The sequence below is a fragment of the Saccopteryx bilineata genome, chromosome X (genome assembly GCF_036850765.1).
Source record: "Saccopteryx bilineata isolate mSacBil1 chromosome X, mSacBil1_pri_phased_curated, whole genome shotgun sequence".
Taxonomy (NCBI): domain Eukaryota; kingdom Metazoa; phylum Chordata; class Mammalia; order Chiroptera; family Emballonuridae; genus Saccopteryx; species Saccopteryx bilineata.
In genome coordinates, this window is record NC_089502.1 from 138,847,031 (window position 1) to 138,863,294 (window position 16,264).

The 16,264-nt window shown below is 41.4% G+C and overlaps 1 protein-coding gene across 2 annotated transcripts in view; it reads right to left on the bottom strand.

Annotated features, from left to right (window-relative positions):
- Positions 1 to 6,555: 6,555 nt before the first annotated feature.
- FRMPD4 (FERM and PDZ domain containing 4) overlaps positions 6,556 to 16,264 on the bottom strand; it is a 525,749-nt gene continuing 516,040 nt past the window's right edge. The window contains exons 15-17 of one of the 2 annotated variants that reach the window (XM_066249893.1): positions 14,487 to 15,551; positions 12,841 to 14,130; positions 6,556 to 11,229 (exon numbers count right to left, since the gene is read on the bottom strand). In XM_066249893.1, coding sequence (XP_066105990.1) covers positions 9,905 to 11,229; positions 12,841 to 14,130; positions 14,487 to 15,551 — 3,680 coding nt within the window. In that variant the 3' untranslated portion in view covers positions 6,556 to 9,904. Of the gene's footprint in view, positions 11,235 to 12,840; positions 14,131 to 14,486; positions 15,552 to 16,264 lie in introns of both variants that reach the window. The other variant, XM_066249895.1, reaches the window with a different exon arrangement.

The following is a 16,264-nucleotide window of genomic DNA, read 5'->3' on the forward strand; positions in this document are numbered from 1 at the left end:
GCTGGGACTGCCCAGTGGAGGGTAATCTCCACCTGGTAAAGTGAAAGAATACCTATCTATTTCTCAAATTCCACACTTGGGCATATAGCCTAGAGAAAAATCACAGCAGATATGCACAAAGAGACAGGTACAAGAATGTTTGTTGCAGCAGTATTTTTAATAGCAAAAACTTGTAAACAACCTAAATGTCCATTAACAGCAGAATCTAAATTCTAATATGCAATAGACTACTATAAAGCAATGAAGATAAATGAATGAAAACTATATCTATTAAAAGGTATAGTTCTTATAAAACTAATGTTCAATAACAAAATCAAAGTGTGGAAGGATATGTACAGTATGATACCATTTACATCAAGTTCAAAAACATGCCAAACAATATCACACATTGTTAAGGACATGTCATTATGTGGTCAATATATGAAGAGCTGCATGGGAATGATACAAAAGCAAAGTCAAGCTTGATGATTTCTGAAGAGGATGAGGGGAACATGAGACCAGGGAAGGTTCCTCAGAGTATTGCAACTCTGTCTCTGATGTTTATTTCCTTGAAACAAAGATTCAACACAATATGGTTAAGTTGCTAGGATCTGACAAATCTGGGTGCTAGGTACACAAGAATTGACTTCAAAAAATTGTGGAGCATAATGAATGCTTCAAGTATACAAAAATCACAATATAAATCAATGTTTGCTAAAGTAGAGCTATAAACAAGGTTACCTGCACACCCGGTGATGCACACTAGACCGCAGCCAGGGCAGGAACTCGGCTGTTCCTCCACGGCTTCCACATACTCCGTTTGCCCACGGTGTAACCCAAATTATACAAATGCCAAGCCAGGGCTCTGCAGTGCCCGGAAAATAATTTTATGAAAACAGTGTAGCTGATATCTGCAAACAAGTCTCTGTGACTGATTTGCTCTCCTCTCTGACCACTAGATAATGGCTACAGAGCAAACTGAGAGGAAAAACAATAAATAATAAGAGGAAAACAATCTAGAGCTGAAGAAAAGCATGAGCTCTCAGGAGGAAAAGAGGCACTAAATTCCAGGCAGAATGAATGAAAGAAAATTCTGGACCTAGATACACATTCGTGAAATTCACTTCCGGGAGACAGACAAAATAGATCTTCTAGGCAAAGTGGGGGAGTACCTTCAAAGGGAAAAGAGTTACAATGATCAAACTGATACCAAAACAGAATGGGGTAGTTTTGAGCCTGGAATCCCATATGCAGCCAAACGATCGATTAAGCATAAGCGCAAAGTGAAGGTATTTTCAGAGAGGCTAGATTCAGAAAGGTTACATTCCATGTAGTTTTTATGGGACAATTCCTCTAGGTAATATAGGGAACAGGAAACTGTGGGGTCCATTCTAAGAATGCTTGGAAATCCTAGGATGTTATTTATTAAGATAAAAACACAGATTTATACTAGAAAATGAAGTCAAAAGGCTCTTAGGTCATAAGAACTGCAGCTTCTGCCAGCTTCTCCGGGAACACTTGCTCTTGAGATGCTGCATTTTGGAGGCCAGCCCCCATATGACAGGTGCTGCTATCCTGAGAACGCTATGCTATGAGAAGTTCAAGCCTCATGGAGAGATCACATGTAAGACTGCTCAACAGCCCCTGTGACGTCTCCTCTGGTCCCATCACCACCTGACCACAACAATATGAGAGACTGCACATGGGAACCGCCCAGCTGAGCCCATTCCTAGAACCAGGAGAGAGAATAATAAATTGTTCTTTAAACTTCCACATTTTGGGGTGGTTTATAATACAGCCATAGATATTCAGAACAGCATGTGTTCACTTGGTAAGAAAAAAGGAAAGCCCATAGAAACTCCAGGAAAAAAAATTAACCTAGAAAGTTAATACAAAGGGATCTAAATAAGGCTTAATTCTGAGGAACGTTGTTCATCATCTGACACAGTGATTCTCAAACTTGAGCATGCATTAGAATTACCTGCAAGGCTTGTTACATCACAGGCACGGGGCGCCACCCCTGGTAACTGAGCAGGTCAGGGATGGAACACAGGGCTCTGTGTCTCCAACAAGTCCCCAGGTGATGCTGACGCTGCTGGCTCAGGGGCCCCCTTTAAGGGCCCCCGTTTAAGATACAACGAATTCACAGGAAACTCTATTTGAGCTTTCTTCTTTCCCTCCACGTGGAGGTTGTCTCAGCCTCCAGACGAGCTCTGGAAAACTTTGCTTTTTGAGAAAGCTGTTGGCTATGCTGTTTTTCCAGGCTGCAGTGGTTCACAAAATTTTGATCCTTAAACAATGTAGAAAACACTACTTTTAATAACAATGTAAGTGATGTAATATGAAGGTACTGGTAGCCTCAGATGGGAAGAAGAGGTGAAGGAGTGGGGAGAAGAGGGAAAGGCAGGGCCAACCAAGCTTCATCCCGCCCAGGTGAGGAGCCAGGACAGACTAGGCAGAGATGGGAAGAAGAGGTGAAGGAGTGGGGAGAAGAGGGAAAGGCAGGGCCAACCAAGCTTCATCCCGCCCAGGTGAGGAGCCAGGACAGACTAGGCAGAGATGCCCGAACAGAAAGCAGACTTGCATTCAATGATAATATTTAAAGAGTTAACCAAAAAGAGAACATCATAATAACCTCCCTATCCAACACTGGTTAGGCAGGCAGAATGAAAGGTGAAAGGTAACATAAGGAAGTGAATTCCTTAGTTTTCAAGAAGTAGTTGGTAGAAATCATCCATTAGTTGGTAAGTCAAAAAATGATATTATTTGGAATTAAGGAGAAAACCCACTAGAAAAACTGAAAGCAGAAACTGGTCGAATGGTTTGTTCCTTGGAACTGGGGCAGTGATTGGGGAGCTATAGGACAGGAGACGGTGGCTTTTTTAAAAAAGTTCTTTGGTAGAATTTACATTGTTATAAAACACATGCTGATATTTGTTTGATCAAAAGTACCAAACCTATTTACTTGGCCAAAAACCGATGCACAAAATTGCAATTACTGAGTTCAAATCTTGATACTAACTAGCATCCATGATTTTGGACAAGCTATTTGGGTCTCCAAACTCCATTGCCTTTCTGCAAAAAGGGATGATAATAGTAATTTCTCCTTGGTTGTTCTAGGAAATTGATGTGAGAATTACGCATGAAGATCATTTAGCATGGTACCTGGCACCTTTGCATGAACGAATATTAGGCGTTGTTATTAGTAATGTCATTATATTCATACTGACAATAGATTGGAGACCAAACTCCAGATGAACTTAGGAGCAAGTGAGCTGAGTTGACTCATCCCCCTTGCCATAATACTTGAGAAAGGCATGGTCGCACTGGTTCAAGTTCAGCATCTTTAATAATTCATCTGCCCGTTGAATTACTCAGTATAACCTGATCTCAAAGTCATAACTTTACTCTAAAATGAGTGCAATGAATAAAGTTGTATTGCCAAGGAAAACTTAGCTATAGACCTAGCACTAATAAAACCCTGACCTGCACAGGCCAGTACATCATAATTATCGCAGTTCTCAGCCCCAGAGCAACTTGGCACAAAATTAGATTAAAACAAAAATATATATCTACGGCATGGGCCTGGGCCAGGGCAGAGAAAGCTGGAGGCTGCCCATGTGGACTGTGATGGCTTATGTCAGGGCTTGGGTCATGAAAACCTTTCAAGTCTGTATTTCAAGTGTCTACACTGAGGGAAGAGCCTCAGAGGGCATGGCAGAAAGACCCGTAGGCGGCCCTAAGCTTCCTACCCGGTATTCATGCCCTGTTCAGCTATCTCCCCTTGAGCATGGTCAGGACCTGTGACATGCTTCTAACCAACATATTATGGCAACGAGAAAGGAATTTTGAAGATGTACTTAAGGTCCCAAATCAGTTAATTTTGAGTCAATAATAGGGGGATTATCGTAGGTGGGCCTGGCTTGATCAGGGAAAATCCATAAAAGGGGAAGGCACTAGGCCTCCCTGAGGCTTGGTAACAATGTGAATAATGAAAAATGCTAAGGTACTTGATACAATAAGCGAGGAACCGTGGTCAGCCTTCAGGGCCTGACAGCAGCCACCTAACATTTCACAAAAATGGAAGATTGAAAGAGGGAACCGGCCAAAAAGATGAAAGTGCAGCAAAGAAACAAAAAGTGCTCATACTGGAAGCAAAATGAAAATCAATTGTAAATGGAGGAATAAAAGACAGTTGACTGCGGCACTGTTGATATGGCCCTCATTTGAGACCTTAGACAGCAGGCCGGAGGAATGTGGCGAAGGCAAATTTTCTGACCATAGATCAAGATGGTGGCTGTGATGGAGAAGATGAAGCTGTCCCACTGGAAATAAAAGACTCTCACGTGAAAGGAACTCTTGGAGATATTCCACAACATTGAAAGCATCAACGATAAAATGTTGGGAGCTGATCCAAATGGAGAGAGGAGTAGAACAGTTTGCACAAGCGCAGAAATGATGCTCACCCCACATTGCAAGTTCTGTGATGAGTCAAAGACAGCAAGCACTGTTCAAAATACTCTTCATAAGGTTTGACAAGGGAGACCCACTTTAATCCTCCACATTTCTAATGTTGTAAATGACTCTATACTAAATAAATGTTTTACTCTATTTTTTCATGCCCTTATACATTTATAATTGACAGTAAGAAGTAACGTTTTGAAAAAATCAGCATAGGTCATGGCACAATTGCAATTTGTTTTCGCTGATCACTAAGATCACCTTGCCCGTTTGGGGCTGGCATGGCCATAGCTACAGTCCTGCACAACCATACAAAGTGCAGACTGCCTGGAATGCTGACGCAGTCTGAGTCCCGTCCTTTCTTCACAAATGACAGGGACCATGTCAATTGTGCTCTCCATTGTACCCTGCCTCCAACAGCCAGCACAATGTTGGCCCAGATTAAAAGGCTGTGAACATTTGAATGAATGAATAGACCTATCCCGCCTCTCTAAGCGGGTGACAGAAGGGAGTCATGGATCATTTAGCGAAAGGGCAAGACATGCAAAGGTTACTAATCGAGATGAACACAGGAAAAACATTACTTGGTTGGAGATGACCAAGAAGGCTTAGCTTCCTGAGTCCCAAAGCTAATTCCGCCTGAAGTTCTGGATGACAGTACCGCCAATGGCACAGAATTTTGGTCCGAAGTGGGGAATGGAAAATGAGGAATAACAGGTTCAATGAAAAAAAACCCTCAATGCTTTAACATTAAGGTGTAACAGAAAACTGAGATGCAATTATAAATGTGGAGAAAAGATTAGAGCCAGTTGAGCTGAAGGCAGCAGGTTAATTTCAAGTTGAATGGTGAAATAACTACTTGGGGTGAGCGACTGGGTTATCTATTTCTTTCCGAGATGCAGAATTTAATCCATTTCATTATTCAGCACAGCAGAAATATTTGATAAAGACACACATTGTTCTCCCTTGGATTTCCTATGTATGGACTTTGAAATTAAAAGTGAGAGGGATAGGTCAGGGAATAGGGGAAATAACTAAAAAATATTCAACTTTTATTGTTCAGGTTGTTAGGAATGAAAAGTCAGTTTAAAAGGTAAGATTTTGACTCTTTGATCTTTTAAACCTGAGAGGCTATTTCTGCAACCTGACTTTAATTTTATTTTTATTTACTGATTTTAGAGAGAGAGGAGTGAGAGAGAGACAGGAATAGCGAGCTGTTCCTGCATGTGTCCTGGCCGGGGATTGAACCTGCAACCTTTGTGCTCAGGTTGACACTCTCTCAGTTGAGCTATCTGGCCAGGGCATGCAATCCGACTATAAAGGACGATTTGAAATGTTACAAAGAAAAAGTTTTATCATAATTTTTAGATTGCCAGAGGGTAAACTAGCAGTGAAATTCACAAAGCCAAACTGAAAACTAGTCTCACAGACACACACACACACAACTATCTACTCAAATACCTTTCCTACACTTCTATACACCCAAACCTCCACACACACACACACACACACACGCGCGCGCGTGCGCGCACACACACACACGCACACCCCTCCAAAAAAAAAAAAACTGACCCCTTTCCAAGTAGAGACAAAATCAGGTTAGAGAGAAATAATGTGACATCCATGTATTTTTGATCTCTGTGAAGACTTCTAAATGTTTAGAAGCGATAGGAATCATGTGAACATAGCCGATTTTGCTTTTTTTTTCCAATTTCAGAAACAGCACAATTACAAAGGGTGGTAACCAGTAAGAGAGAGCAAAATTCCCCCATTGCCAAACCAAGAGTAATCTAGGTGGAATAAATTAGAACGACAGCTTGAGTAGCTCAGAAGTAACATTTAAGAAATAACTGGCCTGTAGAAATGTATGTAACGAACAGAAGCAAAGGCAGATTGTCTTTGCTAAGATAAATCATAGTGGAAGATGAAAGTCGTAACAAAAGGGATTGAGCCATTGTAGTGCTGCTGCAGCTGGTCATTTTAACATTGTCTTTCTTTTCTGGAAAAATAATTTATTTTGTGATTAGACTAATTCCATCTGGGCCTAGGCATCTGTGTTAATGTTAATGTTAATGTTAATGTTAATGTTAATGTTAATGTTAATGTTAATGTTAATGTTAATGTCTGAGACAATTGCATTAGTTGTTGGATTACTCTAAGCCCAGTGCCATGGTGGTTGTTCATCTGAGAATTCTGTCTTTCTGTGTGTGTCAATCATGTCTCTTCTGGCCAACCTGCTTACAGGAAATGTGGTGCAGCTGAGACTAAAACAGAAGGGCCAATGTGGTCAGAGCAACTTTCTTAGTCAAAAGTTAAACTCGTAAACACATGCAATAATAACATATATATATATGTAAAGTTTTGGCCCTAAATTGTTGACAATGACTGTCTTTGGGCTCAGGGTTATGGGAATTTGCACTTTCTATGTCATTTATTTCTGTAGTATTTGCTTGATAAGATTAGGGAATTATTAATTTTTTAAAAGTGTCAAAATGGCATTGCGATTATGTCTACAAGTTCTCATCAATAGGGCGTTCTTACTGAAACAGTCATGGATTAAATGCTATGCTGAGACTTGCGGATATATACAGTGTGGAAGGAGAAGCAGAGAAAGAGAGAAAATAAGATTAGACACAAATTGGTATGGGATGAGGACATATTGATTCATTCTATTGTGGTGTCCACTTTTGTGTATGCTGGAAAGTTTTATAATAAAAAAGTTAATAAGTTAATAAAACAATAGGTGATTCATTTGGAAAATTTGGCTGGGGAGCAAATGTAAAGAACCTCAAGTACAAGGAATTTTTATTCCCTAGCTCAGTGGCCTCCCAACTTTAGCAAACACAACCCTACCTGCTTCTCTCCTTTTGCACACATGCACCAGGCATACGCTTGTCAGTTCACTAATTTATTTAAAATGATGTACATATACCCTGTACTATTATGCTGTTATAAAACATACACAAACATAAAAAAGGCTAGATAAAAATAAACACAAGTACCATTCTAATATGGTCTTCCTATACTCTAGTGGATGTGGACCCAGTTAGGAACCCCATGTTTAGTAAATGGGGGGGCCCTTAAAGTTTCTAAGTAAGAAAGGGTTTGTTTATAAGAAACAGAAACTTATTGGAGCACTCATAGGTAATGGGAAATAGATTGAAAAGACCCAGAGGTGCTTCACTGAAGCTTCTCAAAGAACTGAAATAGAAGAAGTTATTTCAACTGAATATGTGATTTGAACAAGGATCATCACTTCTTTGTACATTTCTTTTGTACAGATGCAATACACATAATGTATTCTGCACATAGAGCCAGGATACAATATGCATATAAAACAAACATCCCCACATATTAACTTGGGCAACATATTTAACACAATGATTACGATGACAATAATAGCTAACATTAATTATTTAATCTGCCAGATATTATAAGAACATTACATATTTAAAACTCATGACAATCCTATGAGACATAGAAAACATTGATTGGCTTTTCCAAGATAAAAAGGCTAGAAAATGTCAGAGTTCACACATAAATCAAGAAGTTTCTGACCTCAAACTCCATGTCCTTAACCACTAAGCCATATTGCCTCCATAAGGAATTAATGGCAGCGTCCAAACCATAAGATTGTGATGACTAAATGACATAATATATGTGATATGTTTAGCACATTGTCTGACATAGAACACACATCCTATTAATGTTAGTATTTTAGTACACAGAATATTTACCAAAAATTTTCCACAGTAAACACCATTAATATTTCTCAATATCAAACATCAATAATTATAATTGTAATAAAATAATGTTTTATCATTTAAACATTATTTTTAATAACACATGTCTAAACTTCTTTTGTAGGCTACCATCTACAACTATGGGTGACTTTTGCTATTGAGTCTCTAAGGAACGACTGATGAGAGATAGTAACTATAGACTGTATTGTGCCCCCTGCCTGCCCAGTAGGCTACTGAAATGGAAACACTCATACTTGGCACACTCCTGTCATATTTTAAGGAGCCACATACACAAACAGGAGTGTGTGAAGCTTGAGCACTAAATGACCCATGAAGTATATATGTACATGTCAAATTTATTTTACAACTGGTTTGCATCCTTTTGCTTTGACCCAAAGATACATTTTGAGAGAGACGATGGTTCTGAAAGCTTCTTTGCATTCCATCAGTTTTGCCTAAAGTGATCAATTTTACCACTTCTGGTTTGTTTTTTTTTTCAGCTTTCATATTTCTATAAGCCAATCCAGATTAGATCATTTAATAAATCCTTATTTGTTTAATCATGGCTTCTACATTAGAGTAGCCATCTCTCCCTGATCTCCTGAACAGTCCAGATTTGTAATTTTGTTGCAGCATTCGTCTGTAATTCCAAATTGGGTGGGAAGCATTGGCCCCGGCGGAAGAGGTGTGGCTGAAGCCCTGGGATGCCGAGGCCTGTGATCTGAGCTGTGGTTCAGGCGGTGCGCAGTCTGCTTTGCATGATTGAATCTGCACTTGCTTTCAATGATCAGTACATGTTATTCTTTGTGTGTATTTTTGCAAATACTTTACTAAATGTTCTGTCACTCTTAAGGGAATTCTAAGTTTTATGGTTGAGCTGGAGGGGTGGATGATGTCTTTGGTTTACATATTTTGACATTTAGTCAAAGCAGATCTGCTTTTTCATCAAAAAATTTAATTTTGGTATTAATTCTTTCATTATATGTAATTAGATCATCTATAACTAGATATCACTCAGAAACCTGCCCATCACTTTCTCTGTTCTATTTGGCAAGTATTTTAATCCTAGGAACATCAGGAAGAGCATCTGTGTTGATACAATAGAATCCACCTCCACCCATTTTTAACCCAAATGGAATAAGCCAAAATGAAGTATGTAGGATTCTTGGAATAAAGCATCAGGTAACCAAATACTATGAGCAAAAAAATTAATTTATTACATATACTCTCTAATAATTCATAATAGCTTCTTGAAATTTTAAATGTCTTTTTGCTATTTCCAATGCTTAAAAATCATAATTTTAAAACATAAGTATTGTTTTATATACATTGTGATTTCTTTCTTTCTTTTTTTTTTTTTACTTCTAAATATGAATGATATCCACTTGGAAGGAAAGGGAATAGGATTCATTGTTTTTGCTCTAACACTGTAGAATTTAAAATTTCACATCATATACCCCGAGTTTTGACTATATGAAAAATAGTCAAATGTCATCACTTTCTTGTATATTTCTTTTAAATGTATATATGTATAATATAAACAGAATACATCTAATTAGTACATTTCAACATTTCACCAATGTGACCTTTATCTCCTATTTTATATAAAATAACAAAATAAAGGGAGAGAAGAAAGGAGACATCTGTTCATTGTACACAGAAAGTAAATAAAAGTTCATGTATGGCTTTGCAAAGGTAGAATATGACGTGACTTTCACACTTTATTTATTTAAAAGCATTTTGAGAGAACGTGTTAGTGTGCTTACGAGAGCGGCCATGGTGGTTGAATGTCGTGTCGAGAGTCCAACACTAGGATCCCCAGTGGTCTTTCCAGTGGCTGCTTCTGCAGCTTTCAGGAGACAGATGTAGTTTATGACCACTTCATCGATCTTCGCTACAATTTCCTGCCGCTGTGTTTCTGAGTTCACGACTTTAACTAATCGCATGCAAGCTTCTGTTAGGCAACAGAGCACTTGAAAGCTGGAAGTCATTGCTAGGAGCATCTCCTCTGGGCTTTTCTCGGCCATCGCCATTTTCCTACAGGCACTTCCCAACTGTCTGGAATCAATGGATAACAGTTGCTTGTACTGAGAAAGTGTAAGGTCATATGCTTCAGGGCGCGACTCCTCTCTTTTCCCCTTGGTTGCCCTAACTAGGCAGAGCAACTCATTGGCATCATTTTGGGCTGCAAGGAACCCATCAGGCATTACGTATATGCTCTGCTTTAGGGCATTTATTCTTGCAATCTGGGCATCAAAAGCCAGGTTGCTGAAGTCTATGTCATCTGGGCCACTCAGGTCTTCTGCCCAGACCTTCAGCACTTGATATCTGGACAGCTCCCCTCTTTGCTTCTGATTTCCAACAGCCAGGGGTGGGCTGGTTGGTTCTGGCATGGCTTGATTCATCCGTGGTGGAAAGAGGCAAGAGACTTGGAGGGAGGGCTCTCCCTCCTCTTCATCCTCCTCCTCATCTTTATCCTGCCCTTGGTTCAGGAAACAGTAGCTGAAAGGTCCCCTGCATCTCCAATTGCTGCCCTCCAGCTTCCGCAAGGGTAATGTCTTATACAGCTTTGAGTCTTTGTGAGTGACTGGGGACCTTTTGTGAACCTTCCCATCAGAGCTAAAGTGCATTGAGCTTTGGGAAAGACTTTTGGTGAGCTTCTTCCCCAGGGGGAGTTCCGCTTGCCTTTCTGAACTGGCCTCCTGTGCTTCAGTGACACCTGGACACTTGAAGCTGACCACACCCTTGGTTCTCTCTCGGAAACTCTCCAAACCTACACATCCTGAAAGGATACTGCTGCTATGTCTCAGAGCCCTCTGGCTGGGGAGTGTCCCGTGGCTCCCCCCTCTCATATCCAGTGGCTGCCAGCTCACAGCCTCTCTGTAGGCCTGGTATGCTTGGGAGAAATCATTGGGGTCTTGATTTGGAATTGGCACCTTTGATTCCAAGTGAATGTTTGATGGTAGCAGGATGGGATCAGCTTTAGAATATTGAGACCAAGCTGAAGGCATGCCTCCTCGTCTCTCCTTCCCAGACTCTGTCAAAGCTACACTAGGGGTAGTAGAAAAACAGAGAGAATCATTAAACATCACATGGGTGGTCGATTTCACTGCATCTCTGTATGATGTCTGCTATTTCCCAAGAATGCATTCCAGAAGGGTTACCATTTGTCAAGGTCACCCCACTTTCCAAAGACTGCCTCCTGAGATCACACATAGATTTTCATTTCAATACATTTCAAAAAATACTGTAGTCTGTTACTTCTTAAACTACTGATTCATTTGGAATTGTCTAGAAATTCCCAATGTTTTCAGGGAGCAATGGAATCCAATGAATTGCCTTGCTTACAAATATTTATCTGCCAGAACTTAGCCACATGATTAGAAAACACACATCCTACATATCGATTATGCAAACAGATTTATGACATTTAAATTTCATTTCAAGGGAGTTAATACTGGCATTGGTTAATATTTTATAAAGATGTGCCCTACTTTAATTAATACAAATTAAACCAGCTCGCCTTTTAAAGAGGACCCCATCTAGTTTCCCTGGTATAGGGTTTGAAGTGGAGACACTGGGCACATTACTCAACTTTTCTCAGAAAAGTTGTCATATGAAGATGTCCATTTCATGGAATTTTTGTGGGAAGCAAGAGGTAACTTCAGGAAAGCTCTTTGTAAACTGCAAAGGATTAAGTAGTGTGCTTTAATTAGTTTAGAAGTAGAGATGCTAGTGAGTGATGAGTTATTTAACATTCATAGGCAAGATTTCCCATGGCAGGTGAAGAAAGCGGTGGGTTTTGAGAAAGCAGATCATCTTAAAAGAGTAGGAATCTCCATATAGACCTATGGACCTATATGGAAGACACCCTACTGATGATAGAATTTTGAATTGGAAAGTATAAAAGAGTATCTGCTTGTGTCCCATGATGGCTGGCCACGTGGATGGGTGAGAGGGATAAGAGGCTATGGAGTGGTAAAATGTAAAATGGTGAAGTGGGCACAGGCATTGACTGTGTTCTTGTTTTTACCTGTGCCTACATTTTAATATTTTGGGTAAAATAAAGCAGCTCATTGTGCACCCCCTTAAATCTTCATGATGCTGAGTGTGCCAGACACTTCAGAAGACTACTTTAGGAGAGTCTTACAGAGGAAGAGGAATCTGTAGGCATTGCTGAAGGCAAATGATCCTCCTGAGTCTGTTCAATCTCCCTGCCCCTGCTCTGTTAGCCTTCCTTGCCTCTCAAAAATAAAATGGCAAAATTAAAAATTCGATGTGTTAAAAAAGAAATCAAACCATTTTTTGACTCTAAGCAATACTACCTTGTAACTAAAAGTCACACTGGGTACTGCTAAAAGCCTACATTTAGAATTTAGAAAAAATAACATTACTCCACTAGAATCTAAAAGCAAGAACAGAGCAAGATTTTAAAGAGCAAATGCCATGTTCACCATTGTTTCAGATCTAGAAACTTTTGTAGTCTTTAAATACCGAGGATGAATGGCTGCTACTTAACCTGGCCACTGTCCTGCAGCCTTTTGAAACATTCTAACTTTTACTTTTCTTCTAGACATTTTATTTTTAGGTTTCTCATAAATTTGTTTACATGTTCCTGGTTGTGTAAGATAAAGTGCTCAATCCCTCATTGCTGTACCTGTGGTTTCCTTAATCTTGGGGAGTCGATGACATCCATCTCTCAAGGTGCCAAACAAGGGTTCAGCATTAATGGCTGTGTGCAGAGCAGGCACTGTCATCCGTGGACACATCCCTTCCGGCTGCGGGTGTAATTCCTTAAAGGGGGCTCCATGGTTGGGAAGCCCAGTGGCTCTTTCCTCTGAAGGAACATAAGCCACGCCTTTTCCCGAAGTCTCAGGAATCAAGTGCTTCCCCATGGAGAGGCAGAGTGGGGACTCCACAGGCGTGGCGCAGGTGCTGCTGCTGCTGCCTGTGCCACAGCCCGCATCTACTGAAGAGCCCTGAGAGCTCTGGAGAGAAAAATGGCCCTCACTTTGTAACGATGACATCCGCTTGGCCAGATGGTAGTCACAAAGATGGGCCACACTCTCTTCCGCCACAGGAAGCTTGGAAGGATGATCACAGGTAGACGGGTCAGCATCCTCTGCATTATCTAAGTCTTTGGCCGAAGAGACACATGTCACATCAGTTAAGAAGTGGTCACGTTGGCCAAGTCCCACAACCTCATTGGCTTCCCTATCGGGAGCCCCTTCATCCTTCCCTTCGGTTTCCCTTGTCCCTAGACCAGAAGCTCGTGGAAAGACGATCCCTGGTGCTGCTTCCAACCTGCCTTTTTCGGCCGCCCCGCCCTCAGCGGCCATATACCATCTTTGGCTGTCCTTGCGGAAGGCAGTTCTCTCCAGGTTAAAAGTGCTTAGGTGCTGGCTGTTCCTTGAAGACACGGTACCAAATTTACCTTTAGTGTCCTCCTCTGTCTCAGCTGTTTTGGTCCCCGGCTGCTTTTTCTCTGGTATATTGCCACCAGGGGGGGCTTTCCCCTCCCCATCCGCCAACTTGCTTTTCCTTTTGCTGGTGCAGGAATACGCCACTGACCCCATGTGCAGTTTGCTAAAATAGTCAGTGACCGACTTGGTCTCCATGGTTTCCGGCTCCATCTCCATGTGGTCTGAGTGAAGTATCTGCTTCGAAGGCACGGCTTTGGGCGGGAGCTCAGTCACTGGACGGTTAGCCAGGGAGTGCGAGGACTTTGGGGGTAAGCCCCCAGCAGGGGGTTTGGAGGTGGAGAACTCTGTCTGCTCTTCTGCAAGGGGGTGGCAGCCTTCATGAGTGGCCAAGAACATGCGGGACAGGTTTTCTGACTGCTTCTGCGCTGTGGCCAGTTCAGAACTCTCAGTCATTTCAGAAGAGTTAGTTTCATTGCCTGAGTCTGAGGAAGACTCGGGACTATAAGCCCTCAAGATGGCTACACCTGCATGCCGTAAAAAACAAGAACCAATTAATGGATGCATCAGAGGCACTAGGAGACATGTATGAAAATGGGACTCATTATTATTAAGAACAAAACAAGGTTTTCCCTTTTCAGTAAGGACTGAGTTTATTGCACAGTTGTTCCAGAAATGGGGGGAAAAAACATGCCACATGTTTTAAAAAAATAACAAAGGAAACCACATACACAAAAAAAGCCATGATGGTAGTTTCTGCACATTTAGGAAATGGAACATGCGTGGAATGGAGAACAACACATAACAGGACTCCAGGGGCAAATGGCTCGATGGGCTGAATGATATGGATATCAGTGAATAAATGTAACAATCGTGAAAGAACCTGAATTGTTACTGGTCTGCTGTTCTTCTGACACGGACATTGCTTCTAGAGCATCCAGTGGAGAAACGACGGTGTTATCCAGTCCCTTTTCACATGTCCCCTCAGCGCTGGTGGGCACAGCGTCGATGAGGGACACAGGGATCTCGTCATTTTGCAGGCTGCTGCCTGGCTCCTTGTCCTCAAGGAAGGAAGCTGCCTGGCTCTGAGAGTCCTCTTCATCTGAGCTATCTCTAAAGCCAGGTGGGGGTGCAGCGATAGCCATGTTCAAGGAACGCAGCAGGAAGTCATCCTCATTGTCATCCCCCTCTGGAGGGGGCAGGGATGTGAGGTCAATTATGTCATCACTGGACCCAGACAGGTTGAGGATGGCTGGCTGGTTAATCTCTCCCACCACGAGGTCCTCCTCGCAGCTCACCTCATCCTCTTCCTCTGCATCATCGGTGTTTTCGGCATAGCAAATATCATGGAGGAGGGGTTCCTCTATCCCCTGGGTGGCCTCGAAGTTCTTCACATCACCGATGTTTGCATAAACAGAGTTTTCCATGAACTGGATGTTCTCCGTGTCCGGAGGTAGCTCCAGAGTCTTCATGTCATTGGCACTGCTCATGTAGAGATTTGTCTGCTTCTCCAGCGCTTCCGGACTCCCGTCCAACAGTCTCTCATAGCTGAGAGTCGGGGGATTAATACCGTCATCCATTGCGAGATCTCCAAAAATAAAGGACACTTTAGCTCCCCTTGGAGACTCCTGTGCTTTCTTCAGAGTTTCTGGTCCTGAGAAGGTCAGCAGGGATCGCTGAGATAGACTTCTGTAGTCTGCCTCGCACGGAGCATCTCCCGGCTGAGGCAGTGGTTGACTGAGTTCATCTGAACTATAGGTGTTGGCTATGTACAAGTGCCGGTGGTCTTTTGAACACGAGGTGCCATCTGTAATTTCAACCGTCTTCTGTTTTGAATCTATATATGTTATCTGGGCTTCTTGTTCCCCTTCACCAATGAAGGTGGTCATTTGGGGTATACAGTTCCAATCAGGGCCAAGGATGTTATGCTTTCCTTTATTTTCAGTTCCTAAAGAGAAAGAATCATGCAAAGACATGTTACAGTGCTGTCTGGTTTCTGGGAGCCTCGTTGCTGTTTCTTAATTTACTAGCTTATAGCATCACTTTTCTAAAAACGGGGTTATTCAGCTTTCCAAATATGGTAGTGGTTGATCTATTCTAGGCTTCAGGTATAAGGATTTCTTGGTTAGGAGAAGTGACCTTAACAGAATTGATATTGCAGAAAATATAATTGCTATAATTGATAAAATATCATAGTGTCTGTGCGTAGGAAACTATAGCTTAATTTCACCTGATCCTCGGTTCTATTATTAAAAGGCCTCACTTACATCTATGAATGTGAATATAAAGCACACCTTTTAAAATTCTTAAAAGGTTGGAGTTCAACCGGCTGTTATCCCAGAAAATAGATTGCCCTCTACTTCGTAAAGCAAGATCTAATGTTGCCGACTTTGTAGAGGAAGATGTGAGACATTTTCCTCATTGGCTTAAGGGAAAGTCAGGGATCCACATACTTCTACCATGTATTTTAGAAGATATCGTAAAGATCATGTAACAATGTAATAATACAATATATCAATAAAATATAGTGTGATAACAAATACTGGACTAATAGCACAAGATCCTCTGTCTTCAGCTCTTTTATATCCTAGTGCAGGGGTCGGGAACCTATGGCTCACGAGCCAGATGTGGCTCTTTTGATGGCTGCATCTGGCTCATAGA